We start from the raw sequence: 17,516 nt of genomic DNA, 5'->3' as shown, positions 1-17,516 counted from the left end.
TCACACATATATGTTCTGTGAAATTTCTTTAAGTAAATGTCTGACATTTGAACAAAACAGCATTACTAAAATTCCTTAGCTTCTAAAAATGCTAGATTTTTATTATCCTCTTTAGGAGATGAAACTGTAAAATGAAAATAAATATTTTATATATAATTTTTGTGTGGTTTTTTAATATAATTCTTTGAGATCTTAGTCATGTCTCTTCATTGCGTGTAACTTGGGTACCTTTCAGATATCATTCACTATAGTATTTTACAAATCCTGAATTTACTTACTTTGAGCCCCTGTTATTTATTGGCTTGATTTTTGTCATAAATTTTTACATAGGCTGCTGGCATAATTATAGGTCTTCCATTTTAAAATTAATTTTTCTTTTGCATCTTTTACTTGTTAATCTGTGGAAATAGGTTGCCACTAACCCCTCAAATTCCATGAAAGTTACATAAGCGGGTACTTCATGTACTTATAGCACATTTTATGCTCTGATTTATTAAATGCTATATTGCTTGATATAGGAAATAGTCATATATCCAACCAGTGCTTATGATTTTCTTGAAATAAATTGGCTGTTTCTCTTTCACTTAGATAATGAGCTTCAGTGCTCAGGATCTACGGAGACGTTTATGGGTTATTTTCCCTGGTGAAGAAGGCTTAGATTATGGAGGTGTTGCAAGGTAAACTATAGTAAAATGGCAAATGATTTCTTTTTCCTGTTTTTTGTTGTGAAAAATTCCCTAAGGTAGATAATTGAACTGTAATGATTTCAGAATAGTAGTGAAGCTTATTCCTCATCTTTCCTTAGAACATCAGTGCATGTTTTAGAACTGTATGAAAGCATTTTCAGTTCACTTTAGGAATTACTTTAATCTGTCTCAGTGATTAGTGAGAACACATGCGCAGTTTATTGACTTCAGCATGACCATTACCACCAAAGTAGAGGTTTACTGAAAATGAACAAAAATGTAATTTCATGTCAGAAGTCCATACATGAATGTAACTAGGTAGGGCGTATATTAGCGTTCCCTAAAAGCCTAATGTTTAAATCAGTGGCAGTCTTTTAATTACCTCCATAAGATAAGGGGTCTTTTTCCAAATCACTGACATCTGTATAACATTTTAACCTTGCCTACTAAATCCTAATTTACGTTAGTTTCAGTTTGGTGTAGCCATAATTTCTAAAAAAAAAATCAGGTTGACTAGCTATGTGCCAGCAAGTTCCTAAGTCAATTTTCAGCATATCAGTTAGCTGAAGTAATTTTTAATGTTTTGAAATGTGTTTTTTGTTGTTGTTGTTTGTGTAATTTCAGGGAATGGTTCTTTCTATTGTCACATGAAGTTTTGAACCCAATGTATTGCCTGTTTGAATATGCAGGGAAGGATAACTACTGCTTACAAATAAACCCAGCCTCCTATATTAACCCAGATCATCTGAAATACTTCCGTTTTATTGGAAGATTCATTGCCATGGTAAGTTAGAAATAGAAAAAAGTTACCTCCTGTAATTTTTCATGTAAATAAATATAGTACTATAGAATAATAGAATATCCGTAGTTGGAAGGGACCCACAAGGATCATCAAATCCAACTCCTGGGTCCCCAGAGGACCACCCATATATCAGACCATGTGTCAGAGAGCGTTGTCTAAATGGTTCTTGAACTCTGGCAGGCTCAGTGCCATGACTACGTCCCTGGGGAGCCTGTTCCACTGCCCAACCACCCTCTTGGTGAAGAACCTTTTCCTGATATCTGGCCTGAACCTCCCCTGTTGCAGCTTCATTCGGTTCCATTGGTTCCTATCACTGGTTACCAGAGAGCAGAGATTAGTGCCTGCCCCTCTGCTCCCCTTGTGAGGAAGCTGTAGACTGTGATGAGGCTTCCCATCAGTCTTCTCTTCTCCAGGCTGAACAAACTGCTGACTTCAGCTGCTCCTCATATATATTCCCCTCCAGACCCTTCACCATCTGCGTAGCCCTTCGTACCGTCAAATGGATTAGTAAACAATTCATCTTTGAGATGAAATTTTCATCAGCATACATAGTTTTTATTATGTATAAATAAATAAAGCATATTTACTGTAATGATATTCTAGCTTACTTTAATTCTTTGGCCATCAAACTCCATTGGTACGCTGTACAGAATGTTGTCATATTGAGTAATCAATCATCCTTTGCATTATTTTTTGTCTATTTTCATGTTCTTCAGGCTTTATTCCATGGGAAATTCATTGACACTGGTTTCTCTCTGCCGTTCTATAAGCGTATCCTAAACAAGCCAGTAGGACTCAAGGATTTAGAATCTGTTGACCCAGAGTTTTACAACTCTCTCATCTGGGTAAAGTGAGTTCGTCTTGATTTTGTTCTTGAAATAGCAATAAAATGTTTTTGTTTTTCACTTTCGCCAGTAAGTGTAAAACTACTACTACAAACAAATTGACCAGTAGAGTATGTCAATTACAAAGTAGTATTGGAATTTTTAATGGAATATTAGATACACAAATAATTTGATAATGCAAAAATCCATTGCATTTTTAGTTCACTGAATATTCTGTGCAGTATCGTGCATTCCATTTTTACTATTTTTTGAATAAATCTAGCTAGACGTTATACAAATGTGGTGGTCTTGCACAGCATTAGAAATAAAATAGCTTGAGTAAGTTCCACTGAAACTTTTTAGATAACCGATTAAAAAAAATTAGCAAGAAATCCTTTCAATAATGCTTTAAAATATCTGGTTTAATTAGAAAACATAGTTTAGCGCTACAATAATTTGGAGTTAGCAAATGGAACTTATATGCTGTCACATAATTATTCTGTCAGTCATACCTGAAATTTGTGTAAAGGATTCATGTCAAAGATTTAAAGTTAATTCTCATACATTTTCATAGCTGCTGTTGGTTTTTTTTTTTTTTGCTCCAACCTGGATGATTTAAGACCATTTCTACATAGGGCCTTCCATGTATGCATTGTCAATCATCTGTACGCTCTACAATCATAATCCTGTTGAGTCTTCCTTCACTCCTTTGCAGGTTCCTCTCTGGAGAGCAGCAAGTAAAAAGGTTCTAGAGTTTATAGACCAGAAATTCCATTATTTTGGAAATGCATTAAAACTATTTTTAGATATAATTAAAAAAAAAAAATTGCCATTCGAAGTAATTTGGTACTTCTTTTATAATAGCAAGATTCCAAGACATTGTAATCCATGGTTATTGTGCACCATTTGTTTCAGTAACTGGTGACTTTCTTTTCCCGAGAGTAAAAAAAAAAAAAAAAAAAAAAAAAAAAAAGGGTGTGTGTGGGGGTGCTTAGAAGAGATGGATAGTCAATTTAAACTTTTTTTTGTTTCTGCTATAAGGAAGTTTAGCAGAAAATCTAGTCTGCGTTATGTGTCTAGAAAGATACAACACACTTTAGTCAAGAATCATACACAAAGTAGTTTAAAAAAGCCTTGAGGACTTCATAAAGATGGGGATAGTTTGTTTTTAAAAAGCAGAAATAAATATAAAAGACAAGAATGTCATTTCCTGTAGTTGCGAATCTTGGAAGGGTTATCTTGGATAATGAGGAGGTGATAAGAGGTTTGAGATATTTACAATTTGAGATAGGCGTTTTGATACAGTGTTCGATGAGTAGTATGTTCTGTACTGAATGATTTGCTACTAAAGGTGTAGTAAACATTCTAGTAGGAAATGTCAGTAGTGGATATCTGAGTAAAGATACTGTGAATCTGAGACTTGAAAGGCAAGAAAAGGTCTCAAAGTTGTAGGGCCAGATTCCTGTAGTTATATTACACGAATCTTGTAATCTGTTTTGTAGTCAGAAGGTGCATGTTTATTTTTGTCTTTAAAAGAAGAGTGTTTTTTGTCATCCTGTGACTTACTGAGTTTTAAAAAACAAGTAAATATGATAATGAAAAGAGCAAGTTACAGGAAAGAAATTTGCATTAATTGGTCTTTAATCATGGGCGAAGCTATTACTGGTGAATGATCTTGTGCAACTCATTTCAATTTACTCATATGTAACAACATTTACCTTTTGAATATTATCAGCCCGTTAACTTTCTGTGGAAAGTCTAGAGTAAAAGGGTATTGTTTTTAAGCCATTATCTGCAGACACAGACACATCTTTGCATTTGACAGCACGTAAGCTGGGCACTTATTCAGCAGTATCCTTTGTATATCACAAAGGAATGTGTTTTTTTTATAGCTGATATTTGAAAGGTCTTTCAGTACTGCAGAAGCGCGTTATATTTGTTCTTCACATGGTTCTTTAGGTGCATGTGTTATACTTACAGTGGTCCATAAGAGAGCACAGAAGCTTCTGAATATTAATATTAGGCTTCTTCTCTATGGCAGTATAAGGGCACTTGCAGACACTGCAGACTAGTGCATTCAGACTAGTGCATTCAGACTAATGCACTAGACACTGCATTCCCCCTTCATCTTTACTTCAAAGTGTGCCAGATACCGTTCAGTTGATTGCTCTTGTGAGCTTTCCAAGTAGGATAAGTTTGGGTACCAGCAGTCCCGAACAAGGGAATTTTGTCAAAGACAGGAGAAGCTTACATCTGAAGTAAAGAACTAGAAAACTCCAAACTTAGTGACGAGAACAACCATTACATCTCACTCTGTAAGTGAGGGTTTCAGATGACTTCTTTGTGTTGGCTACCTATGCTTTTATTAAATTGAACTTAGTAATTTGAGGGGTTTATTGAGTTCGTTTGGTTTGCTTCTTTGTTTTGTTAGCTGATTGCCTCAGAAGAAAGCAAGGAGGAAGCTTAAGGCTGTATGTAACAAGAATTTTTCTGAAAGCTGTCTTCAGAGCAAATGCGACCTATATATCAATAGCAATATCTAGTGATACAGGAGTTTTGTAGGTTGGAATCCATGAAAGGCTTTGCCCATTTGAAAAGGCACTTAAGGTTTCTGGAGAACTTTCAGACCTCTAAGCTACTCACACTGAACTCTTAAGTACAGAGATCAAAACTTCAGATTTTGCGTAGTTGACCCTGCTTATCTGCTATGGTGATGAAGTTATCTTTGAAGGAAATGGCTAAACTTGCAGAAAAAAAATAATGTCTCTCAGAGAGGATATCATTTTATTCATCGCCAAAAAAGCAATGTTTATAACTTTCCAGGAAACTTTGCAGTAATATTGAATTGCATGGTGCTTCTCTGATCAGGTGACTGTTTTTCTCATTCCCACTGTTTCAGAAATTTCACAGAATCATTTTGTTTGGAAGGGATATCAAGAGATCATTTAGTCAAGCCCCTCTACCCAAGCTAGGTCAGCTAGAACAGATATCTTTCATTTTAAAAGGAAGAGGTTATTTTATTTCACCATCCATCAGTCTGAAGCCCTCTCTCATCTGAGATTTCATTCAATAGCATGTATTTTGGAGAGTTCAAATTCAGAAGTACCATTGCTAGATAAACCACAGTTTTTCAAGGCTTACATTTCTGTTATGGTTCAGGAGGAATGTCTTGGTTTTGCACTTTATTTGGAGGAAAATGTTCATGAGGATCTCTGCATATGTAGATGACTCAGCACTTTATAGAAGCACATATCGTATAAATTACAATGTTGTGCCTGTTATTTTGGCTGTTAACCCCCCTATAAAGAGAAAAGAGTTTGAGTAATGTTTATTGGGTACAGATTCTTCCTTATGTTGAAATTTCTAATAGTACAATTCCTCTTTAATAGTAATATGTGTTACTTTGGTAACTTAAAAGCTGGGGATGTTTGATATATGTTTACAAGATAGTCCCATAAATATATTGGAGTTGAAGATAATTCATTAAGCATTCGAAGTCTTTCTTATCCACTATTATCTGACAAAGTGACAACTGCATCTTAAAGTCCTTACATTGCCTGTTAGAAGAAGCAGTTGTGTAATGAAACATACAAAAATGTCATTACTTGAAAAGTTTCTGTATTCCATAGACATTCCACAGATCCTAGAGTCAACAGGTCATTTGTAAGCATAGTGAAAAGTAAATTTAAGGGTACTACTAAGAGTTTCTGGTCAAGAGTACAACTCATGTATACACATCAGTGAAATGAAGTCAATAAATCTTGCAAAATCACAATTATTGTGTAAGTAACATTTCCTTAGCTTGATTCTTGAGCTCCAAACAATTAAGGAAAAAAAAATGCTTAAGGTTCTCCGTACCCATCCCCTCTCCTGAGTACATAGTTCTTACCCAGTTATTTAAAATTACATTTTCTTTCATACAGAGAGAATGATATTGAAGAATGTGGCTTGGAAATGTTTTTCTCAGTTGATAAAGAAATCTTAGGTGAAATCAAAAGCCATGATTTGAAGCCAAATGGTAGCAACATTCTAGTGACAGAAGAAAATAAAGAAGAATATATTAGGTAAGAATAAATTAAGATTTTAAAATAGTCTTATGTCATTTTCTTTCTTTAGTTCTAGCAATACCATCAAACTATAGTCTTATGTCATTTTCTTTCTTTAGTTCTAGCAATACCATCAAACTATGTAATCTGAAGCACTGTTGAAATTCTATCTATGAATAATTGCTGATGTTGGCAACAAGTGGCAATTGTTTGGATTTCATATTTGAAAGAAAATTCCTGATAGAAATAATTTTTAAAAATCCACTTTTCCAAAAAGGTTGCACTTAGTAGAAGCTTTACTTTTTTTCCTTCTAGAGATGATTAAATTTAGCAGAACATCATGACAGCAAATGTGAACCTTGGGTATTTTACCAGATTACTGCATGCATTTATTATTTGAATTGTGTGGCTTCACAGGCTGCTGATAATTCTGCCCAGTCATTTGTTTGCTTGTTTTAAACAGAAGAACATTTTTGGATGCTTTTGTGATGAACCTTAGTCTTTAAAAGATACATAGGATTGCTACTAGTTTCATCTGAACTGGCTTTATAGTATAATTAGGTCTTGGCATTCCTAACCAGATTGTTATGAATTATGACAGTACGTGTCATCGCATCGGTGAAGGATTATGACTGCAGTACCAGAATGTTTTAAAGCAATAGATTGAGAGGGAAGGAGCCTAAAAGAGTTAAAAAAAAAAAAAAAAAAGGAACAATGAGCTGATTTGTCTCAGAATACCCCTTTCATGTCTCAAAATATCCTCATTGTGTAGCAGTATATAAGCTCTGCTTTGAGGCTTCAAAAAAAAAAACACAAATACAATACAACGAACCACCTCACATCGCAGGTACAAAATAAATTGAATCATAGTAGAATTTTCCTATTTCTTATAATATGTTCTGTGAACGCTTTTTTTTTGGGGGGGGGGGAAGGAATAAGGCAGTAGAATTTGTTTTCATCACATGAGTAATCTGAAAGCATTTCACAGAAATGATAATATTTGCAGAAGAAACATACTGGCATTTTGCAGTTTCCCAAAATATTAATATTGGGGTAGAAAATAGGGAGTATCTGCAGAAAACCATTCTCTTCTAGTTTCCAGGAACCCAGGGAGATCTCAGATTCCAGCTTAAGTCATATTCTTCTGTCTTACTCTGGGTCCTGCTTTAAGTCCCCCCAAAGTTTTCATCTCTCCTTTAGGTTCCAGTTCTCCTGACAGGTTAGGCTTGAATTCAGCATAATATCTGCTTCTCCCTGGGTTCAGGTTCTTCGGGTCTCCTGCCTGCTTTTCACCCTTTTATTAATGGAGAGTGGAGTTTCTGCCACAGAGCAAAGTTTCATGATTAACAGAAACAAATATGGAACTTTCCAAATGGACATAGTCGTTTCTTGGTAAGCTAGCAGTCCTACTTATCTTCACCAGTACAACGTGACCTAGTTTTTACCTTTTCATGGATAATGACTGAGATTTCTGGGGAGAATATTAGATGAATACAGCTCTGCATTTTTTTTTCTTTCTCCAAATACCTAGGGACTGCTGTGCTCCCATTAATATAATCAGTGAATAGATACTGCCTCCTCTTCGAGCCTAAAGCACTTTCCATAGCAGAGTGGTTGGAATTGTAGGGTTTTAATTAAAAAAAAAAAAAACAAAACTGTTTGCACAGAGTGAAGGTTGCAAATAAAATTATAGAATGCTCTATCCCCAGAACTTTCCAGACTTTCCATATTTTTTTTTAACATAGCTTACAGTTCATTTCAGTAGGCTAACAAAGATGTGAACTTGGGTTAGCATAGGCCAGATCAAGTTATCTTTCTGTATCCTATTTTACAGGCTAGTAGCAGAATGGCGACTTTCCCGGGGTGTTGAAGAACAAACACAGGCTTTCTTTGAAGGCTTCAATGAAATTTTGCCACAACAGTATTTGCAGTATTTTGATGCAAAGGAACTGGAGGTAAAGGATTGTTTGGCTATTGCTGGATCTAGTGTTTTACACATAATACCAGAATGTCAGTCATTGTCTGAAGAGCAAGGTTCACTAAGGCTGACAGTTCTGTTTTATAGGGTGTTTGAAGGAAACTTTATGGAGTAATATTTGGTTAGTGTATTTTCCTTCACTTTCATCTTTGCAGCTTTCTTACACATTTTTAAAGGCTAAGATTCTGCCTGTAGAATTTTTTTTTGACTAAGTGCTTTTGTAATCCTCAGCAATTTGATTTGCCTGTGTTTAAAGAATGAGTACCTTGACAGAAAGGGTAATAGAACCAGATACGTAATGGATGATAGAGTGCATCAGGTTTTCGATGCTTTTGATCTATCAAAATTATACTTTATTATACTTTTTGAAGGAAAATATCCTATTTCTAGCACAGAATCATATTGTTGGGCAATGATCAAGTATGTGTTCCTGGTTTGAATGTCTAAATGCAAACAGCTATTCCATTTTTCATGAATGTATTGATTTCTATCTTGTGGCCTCTCCAAATGTTTTTTGTGAGCAGTCATTATTATGTGCTGTGGAAGTTTAAAAATGGTTTAAAATTGAGTATACTGTCATTGCAGATGCTTTTAAGTACAATGGAGTTGATCTCTTGCTGTAGAAGCAAGTGATAGCTTGTAGTTTAATGTTTATTTCCCTTTTTCTCCCCTGAAGGTGCTTCTATGTGGAATGCAAGAAATTGATCTGAATGACTGGCAGAGGCATACTATCTACCGGCATTATACCAGGACCAGCAGACAGATACTATGGTTCTGGCAGGTTTGTAGACTTTTTTCAGAAGAACAAAGCACAGCAGAGCACAGCAACAGCTTAGTGAGCAATAATCAGAATTACTGAACAGATCTGTTGTGTGTAAATATGAATTTACTGCTAATCTACGTATTTGTAACATTTGTGCAATTTGCTAAACTATGGATGATGTGAAAATATGAATATTAAATAATACATCAATGTTTATTTCAATTATTTTTCAGTTTGTGAAAGAAATAGATAATGAGAAGAGAATGAGACTCCTGCAGTTTGTTACTGGAACATGCAGATTACCGGTGGGAGGATTTGCTGACCTCATGGGTATGCATAATAACACACCTAAGGCAATTTTGAAAAGGATCAAGCTACATGTTTAAGGATATTTTTTATGAATTTTATACTGAATACTGTTTTTTAAGTCCTGAATATACTAGAGCTATGAGAGAAAAACGGATGGAGGGAAAGTTAATATCTATTGTATGATTGACATGATACATGATCTGGACATGGTCCTGGGCAATCTGCTCCTAGGAGTCCCTGCTTGAGCAGGGGAGTTGGACCAGGTGACTTCCAACCAGGTTGCTTCCAACCTCATCCATTCTGTGATTCTGATTGAGTCTCTTTCAGCATCACTTCAAATTTATTCATTTCACCACATGCATGCTTTGATCTGGACAGAGTTGTATAGTGAAAGACAGATGTCTTTGTTCGGTTTAAATAATGGTATCTTTTCTTCAAGTCTTTCATGCTCAGTTGTCATCTGTTACCTACTGATGATACAAAGGGAGCTAGACCCATGGCTGTTTTATTTGCATTTGTTACAGGGAGCAATGGACCCCAAAAATTTTGTATCGAAAAAGTTGGAAAGGAAAACTGGTTACCTAGAAGTCATACCTGGTAAGTACATAAAACAAAATGCTACTATGGCTCTGTGTCTGCTGATGGCAATCTATTTTGAGATTTTAGTAAATAGGTAATATACTTAAATGGACTGTGAGACCGCAAACACCAAGTTATGCCAATAAGCTTTGTTGTTGGATAATAGTTAAGCTTCTGAAAAACAGATTTGTGTCATGGACTAGATTCCATTGTAAATTCCATGGATTTGCATACTACTGAAAACCTAAAGTAATAAACAGTACTTTCTAAAGAAGTTGGGACTGATCTTTTATTATCACCACACTCAATCTTGATAATGAAATAAATAGCCACATTTAGGCTTCCTCTTCCCTAAAGAAAACATAGCTTCTACTCAGTTCCATTAGTGCTTGGTAAAAATATACAAACTTCACATTTCAGATATGAAACTTATTGAGACTTCTTACCAAGTACGGTACATTTCTGGAAAAATATTGCTCTTCAACACAGGTGCTTGTACGTTAACTTTTGCTCTAATAAATAGATAAATTTGTGTCAGGAGTCAGCTTATCACTGGGTGTAAATCCAGGTATCCATCTACGCAGGAAAGTTAACATATCCATAATGGATTTTTTTGGTAATGTTTATATTATTCTCTAGTACTTAAGGTTTTTCTTTATTTTCAGTTTCAATCGCTTAGACCTTCCACCCTATAAGAATTATGAGCAGTTGAAGGAAAAGCTGTTGTTTGCAATTGAAGAAACAGAAGGATTTGGGCAGGAATAGCTAAGATTTGCACCTTGAAGAACGTGAACTTGATGTATGTTCTTCACTTCTTCTGCTTGTTGCACACTTCATTGTAAAGTAGACTTGACTTGGATTTATTTAACAATACTAGTGTGTAAGTAAATGGGTGTTATCCTGAGGTTTTATCCATGTTAACTCCGGATTTCTGCTGAGCACTTTCAGAGATCAAAAGAGCAATCAGATATGGCTACAAATTAATTATGACTGAAGTAGAGATTTAATACAGCTTTGGGCGCTCATTCGTTCCTTAGAATGTCTCCTTAATGACTGACAGATTTTTTTAAAATAGTTTTGTCTTTCCTTTTTAGTAGCATATTTTGCTACTGATGCACTGGGAAGTTCATTGGTAGCTGCAATGCTGCAGCAGCATCATAACCTCTTTACAGCAGTGTTACTAGAGCCAACTCTTAACCATCCTCTGCCTACTGTGAGCAAATTCATTGCTTAAGCTCTTTTTTGTAACTCAAGTGTGGCTGGACTGTTTTTTTTCCCTGCCTGGAGTCTGCTCACATGCCAGTTGGACTCAGACTGCTGTTAAGGGAATGTGAAACTGTGGCACAGATCTGAGGCATAGCTTTGCTTTTTTTTTTTTTGTTCACAATCCTGCTAATTTCAGCAAAATAGATGCCTGCCCAAAGTTGCTGGAATGTTTTTGTGTGCCCTCAGAAGAATTCTTACTTTTTTCTGTGTAACACATCTAACTTTTAAAACTGTATTAACACTGTGGTACTTCACTTGTTTTGCAAAAGACAAGACCACCTGGGATTGCACTGATTCCATTTAGATTCCTGTTTGCAGACTGATATTTCTTGTCAGAAGTGTTAATGGACATTATATTCAGTGTTATTCTTACATGTTGCAAACAGTTTTCTCTGAAGACTTCGTTGGGTTCTCAGGAAGAGGTACAAAGTAACTGGATTTAAAAAATGATAATACCTATCATTTTTGGTGATGAACTGATAAGCAATATTGGCTAAGACTAAGAGGACTAGAAAGTTCATATGTGGATTACAGATTTTTGAAAAGTTGGAGCATCAGAAAACAGTTCAATTAGAATTGAAGTTTTTGGGGGACGTTTTTAAGCTAGGTCACCCTAAGATGCTTACATAGCTGGTAACTTTTGTAGCAAGTTCTTACTGGATTAATAACATCTTTTTCTTCCTTTTAGAATCTGTCAATGTTCAGTTCTCTTCTGGTTTACAAAAACATTTTACTGCTCCTTTAGACTGAATGCACTTTTTGGGTATGGTTGGCTCTTTCCTTATCTGAACTGAGGAAAGCAAACTTCGGTGAGACAAGCTGTTAGCCATAGTAAGAAACATGACACTCGAAATACCATGTAGCACAAGTTAAAGCATAACCGTAGCTCAAAGCGTTGGGACAGCAGCTGTTTTTAAGAGGCTTCTATATACTGGAGCTGAAACAGGACAATGGGGAACAATAAAACTGAACTTCCAGTCTCAAAAAGAGTATTTCCTTCCTGCTATCCCTTCTGTATAAACTACAAGATGGAAAAAATGATTCAGGCGTAAGAAAATCTAAGATACTACTGACTCGAGATTTTTCAGGTCAAAGTGATACAGCCTGCTTGGAAAGCAGAATTAGACCTTAGAGTGAATTTTGTTATGCATATTCTAACAAAAGCAACAGAAAAGAGTTTCTGATGGTACAGGAATCACCCTCTTTTACATTTTCACTGATGGTGAGAACTAACCTGGTTTTGTGGTTTTACTAGCAGGAAAATCTGCCAACTTCAAAACATTTGATGGATATTTTACAGCATACAGCTCATAAGGAGAAAAAAGCCTTATAAATATTCTGTTTATGTTAATTCTTACAATGAAATCTAGATATCTAACATATTTACAAGAGAGATTAAATTAAGCAAGATAATACAAGATTAAACTATGAAAAATAGTTGTGTTCTGCATAACGCTTCATGATTCATGTAGGAAACCTAGAAATGTTGTTAATGTATAAATATCACCCAAAAGGCTTTCAGCCCTATATTTTTAAAATAAAGAATAGTTATAATTGAAATAGCCTTAGCCCTAGTTCTATAGGGTATGGCTGTTTAATATTTTTATGGTTGAAATATTTAGTTCAGGAAAAAGGTAAATGCTTGTATATATTTTTGCAATCCGGGATTCCACTTACTCCATTTTTCTTTCTTTAATTTAAATGGCATGTTTATATGTCTTTTCTGCTGTATTAGGGAGGGGGGAAAGGGGGCTGGATATCCCAAGCACCAGAAATTATTTTTAAAATACTGCAAAGAAAGAATCAGCTGGAGGGAAAAAAATATCTGTGAAACATTGGATTTAGCCAAAATTTAAAGTAAGGCTACTACTGTGTTTAATTGGCAGTATTTCTGAAGTCGGAAGTAGAGACTACTTAGACATTTTTCTTTGTAAGCATTGTAAATGCTAACAAGTCTGTTAATTTTTTTCACAGCATGTTGTGTAGAAATAAAAAGCTGTTAATATGAACTGCTAGTGCACTTCTCCGTTCTTTATGGGGATTTGGTGGAAACATGTGGATAAGCCCACAGTGTCTGGTATCCCAGATAATAGATGATTATAAATTGGACTTTCAGCAGAGATTAATGAATTTGTCTCTCACTACTCCGACTGCTTTAGCAGCCTGAGCTGCATAAATTCATAGTATATAACAAATGTATATTCATATGCAACTGCCAATTGATCCCAATTTTCAAGTATTAAAATAACATTTGTTTACAATTTTGCCTTATGATAATGACATGAGAAAAGTAATTAAGTGCTGACTGGCTGATCTAAAAATTAACAAAGCCTCATTGTTCTGGGTAGCTCAAGAAATGTTAGTATACTAAAGTGCACAGTAAATGTGTCATGTCTTCATCTGACCTAGTATGGAAGTTTATTTTTTAATCCGTTTGCTTGTGGTTTAAAAAAAAAATTACTCAAAGTAAAACAAAGAAAAATTGCCTAAATTTTTGGTTTGCGTTTTTGTTACATGCTGCACTGAATTTATAATCTCAGCTCTTTGTTGTATTGGCATCTCCAGCCTCCTTTTTTTGTGGTGTCTTTTGATTTTCTTCTAGAATCATTATTTGTGTATATGTGCTCTAGTGAACTAGTAAATAAACTGGGATCAGCAGCACTGGATTGTAAAATACTGTACTGAAATTCATTGTTGAAATTTCCTTGCATTGTAATTTCAAATACTCAGGTAACTGTAACAGTATCTCAGTAAGTCAAATACTTTTATAAACTACTTAAAAGAGCTGGTAGTCTTGTTATTCCATCTGTGTCACGAAGCACCTGTGTGGAAATAAACTTGTCTGTCTGCTCTTGGGGGGCAGGAGTGGGTGTGTAGGCTGGCTTTGTGTGTTCAGAGATTTGTCTTCTGCCTTGTTTCTCCAGCCTCTTAAGGTCCCTTAGAATGACTGCACAGTCATCTAGTCACCTGGTGTATCAGCTCCTGCTCACGGTTTTACATCTGCAGAGCTGCTGAGGGCACGCTCTGCCCCATTCCCAGCTCACTGGCGAAGGGATTAAACAGTCCCTCACCGGTATTGCCCTTGGGGCATCCCACTAGTGACTGGCTTCCAGCTGTGCCACTGGTCACAGCACTTCCCAGCTCACTTCTCAGCCCACCTCACAGCCCTCTCTCTAATTTAGTTGGTATTTCATCAGCTTGCCCACAAGGCTGTTACGGGAGACAGTGCTGAAAGCCTTACTTAAGTAGAGAGAAACAACCTTCACTGCTGTTTCCTTCCCCCACCGAGCTGGTCACCTCATTGTCGAAGGCTATCACATCAGTAAGGAGTGATTTCCTCTTTGCAAATCCATGCTGACTGTTCCCAATCATCACGTTTTCCTTAATGTTTTTGGAAATGACTTCTACGAGGAGGTATTCCCTGACCTTCCAGGGACTGTGCTGAGACAGGCAAGCCTCTCATTCCCTGGATCCCTCCTCTTGAAGGCAGAAGTGACAGTTGCATTCTTCCTGTCCTCAGGAGCCTTTCCTGATCACCGTGCAGATTATCTGCATGGCAGGTAATGGAGATTTGCCTTGCAGCAACTTGTGCTTTTAGGTACATCCCCTCAGGTCCCATGAACTTGTTTATGTCCAATTAGTTCAAATGTTCCTCAACTGATCCTCCCCCACTGGAGGTAACCTGCCTTGCTGCGGCCTTTTCCACTGGGTTTTCGCTCTGCTTGTGACTTGGGAAAACTGACTCCACAGTCAGTAAGATTGTAAAGTAGGTATGTTTATTCAGTGCTGGGCAGCATGGGGGGTAGTCCCACCAAAATCATAGGCACAAGATGCGGCAACTTGCCATTGTTATATGCAGTAAAGAGTTACATATTCCTGAAGTTTCACAATGCACCTATACATATGCATAACCCGTCCGTGCTTCATGTTAAAATTAGTTCAAGAAGTCACTTCCATAAGCTCCTCCCATCTGCACTTGCGCAGTGTCTCCCGGTGGTGGTCGCCAGGGGTCGTGGGGATAAAGGTTGGTGACTCTTCCTCATCACTGCTAGTTGACCTCTTGTCTTTGCGCAGACTCAGTTGTTCCTTGGCTCTTGTCCATCTACAGGACCAGTTTCTGTCAGTTTTTTAGCTGAGTTTTCCGTCCTCTAATAGGATTTTCCCATTCAAAGGCAAAAGTTTCTGGCTTTCAGTTGCTACAGGCAGGCAGAAGAAGGCGTCCTTTAAATCTAGTACAGTGAACCAAACTTGACTGTTTTCTAATTTTGTCAAAAGATTATTTCCATTTTTCCTTGTTCAAAAGAAATTTTTGCATCCAATTTTTCCAGCAAGTCCCTTCCTAATAAGGACCTTGGCAAATTGGGTAAGTATAAAAATTGATGAATTCCAATCATTTTTCCCAATTTAAATTTCAAGCATTGCAAAAAATGCCTTGTCCTGTAGGCCAGTTGCTCCCATTACATTTACAGACTCAGCACTTTTCCAAAATCAATTTTTGAATTAACACAGAGAAAGAAGCTTCCTTAACCAACAAAAAAATCAAGCCTCTCTCTTCGTTCCCTAGCTTTATTTCAGCCAGTGGACCTGCTAGGGTAGATGCCCCAGGTCCCTGATATTCCTACTCTGAATATTTCAAGTTTATCCTGCAACCTAAAACAATTTCTTTCTGATGTCATGGGCCGATTGCCCGAGAAAGAGGCTAGCCTGTTTGTCTTCCAAAGCCAGGTCCAAATTGTTTTTTTTTTGTTTTCTCTTTTTTTTTTTCTTTTCCATTGCATTTCCAAGTTGGTCCAAAAATTCCATAGGGGTTTCTTTTGGACCTTGTTGGAACAGATTCTCAATTCCCAATTTAAGTAGATTTTGGTATTTACATAACCGTTCATAATTTCCGGGATGATTATGATTAGGGTCTCAGTGGGGGGTCAGTCAGGGGAATGCAATCGTTGAAAGTTCCCTGAGAGGTCCCATTGGCAATCTGAGCTCACACATGAACTCAGGTTGTTTTAAGAGTTAGCTGCTTTTCTGTTTCCAGGACAACTCTCTCTCGGACCCATCATGATCCCTCTGCCTCAGAGGGCTCACACCCGTGATTTTGAGATCTCAGCCTCGGGTTGAGGTGGAACTACTAATATTCCTACATCCTCTTTCCCTGCTCATTCAACTTCAAACATCTCTGTCAAATACTACATGCCACACCTTTAACACCTTCAACAACCCTTTTAACACTTCCTTTACCTTTCTCCAGCCTGTACTTTTCTAATGCCAACACCGCAGGCTCAGTCAGGGGCCAACTTAATTCCGTACCTTTTCCCTCTAAGATGCTGAAACAACATATCAGTACACAACATTTCATCCCATTTCCCTTCCCTCCTCAAAAACAACATTAATTGCAAGACAGCATTATAGTCGATTGATCCATAAAGTGGCCATTTAATTTATATAGTGGCCACCATTGATTGCAATACTTAATGAGAGTCCTCTTGCTTTCTGTGCCCCCAGTTCCAACAATATCCTTCCAATGTGCCAATATGCACCCAAGGAGGCTTTCTTTAAAACGTCTTTGTTCTTGATATTACCCATTTCCTTGATTTCACATTCCCTTTTATTTATCTGTGTATTTATTACTATTTCTTATTAGTTACTGTCCCCTGTTTCAATTTCCACGCAAACCTTTTTATTGCAGGTTTTTACTATCTTTTCCTAATCTTCTTCCCAAATGTCCCAATTCTCTGGGATTAAACTTTTCTTTCCACATACAAACTTTACTATTTCAGATTCTTAATGAGCCCTGTTTCAATCATAAATCCACAGGACTTAGGGAAAACACCTAGAGCACTCAGCCTTCTGTCTTCTAGTCAAACAATACCACCTTTTTCACAAAATTTACATTTCAACAGGACCCAAGGCGAATGCCACTTTTTCTCATTCACTTAGTAAGCCCACACAAAACAAGGAATCACTCGTATGTACCCGCCAATATCGCGGTTTAAAGGTATTGAGGATAGGTTGTTCCCAATCTAAGGCTACTTTCTGTCGGCCAGGTGTTAAATACATTCCTCCTAAATAAATTTGCTCTCCCCCCCCCTTCCTACCAAATTCCCAGGACTCAAGCCCGAACCACCAAAGAAGTGACCCTCTCCGTTCTACCACTTTGATAATCAGTCAGCCCCCTCGTGACACTTGGGAAACTGATGAAACACCACAGCGAAAATACCAAAACTTCTAAACTGTTACTTAGATAATGCTCCCGCCTTTCTCCTTGT

General features: G+C 36.8%; 1 protein-coding gene and 1 long non-coding RNA gene across 9 annotated transcripts in view; one reads left to right on the top strand and one right to left on the bottom strand.

Annotated features, from left to right (window-relative positions):
• Positions 1-14,035, top strand: part of ITCH (itchy E3 ubiquitin protein ligase) — a 66,103-nt gene extending 52,068 nt beyond the window's left edge. For 7 of the 8 annotated variants that reach the window (XM_083801857.1, XM_083801861.1, XM_083801858.1 and 4 more), the window contains 9 exons: positions 589-677; positions 1,311-1,470; positions 2,205-2,338; positions 6,236-6,376; positions 8,193-8,313; positions 9,013-9,117; positions 9,333-9,429; positions 9,933-10,005; positions 10,653-14,035. In XM_083801857.1, coding sequence (XP_083657983.1) covers positions 589-677; positions 1,311-1,470; positions 2,205-2,338; positions 6,236-6,376; positions 8,193-8,313; positions 9,013-9,117; positions 9,333-9,429; positions 9,933-10,005; positions 10,653-10,752 — 1,020 coding nt within the window. In that variant the 3' untranslated portion in view covers positions 10,753-14,035. Of the gene's footprint in view, positions 1-588; positions 678-1,310; positions 1,471-2,204; positions 2,339-6,235; positions 6,377-7,622; positions 7,751-8,192; positions 8,314-9,012; positions 9,118-9,332; positions 9,430-9,932; positions 10,006-10,652 lie in introns of those variants that run through there. The other variant, XR_014573115.1, reaches the window with a different exon arrangement.
• The window catches only part of LOC310882731, a 673,777-nt gene that overhangs the window by 653,510 nt on the left and 2,751 nt on the right, over positions 1-17,516 (bottom strand). The gene's annotated exons all lie outside the window — the stretch shown is intronic.

The sequence above is a fragment of the Anser anser genome (genome assembly GCF_964211835.1).
Source record: "Anser anser genome assembly, chromosome: 16".
Classification (NCBI taxonomy): domain Eukaryota; kingdom Metazoa; phylum Chordata; class Aves; order Anseriformes; family Anatidae; genus Anser; species Anser anser.
Note: the sequence above shows the minus strand (reverse complement) of the source record. Positions and strands in the feature narration are given on the sequence as shown.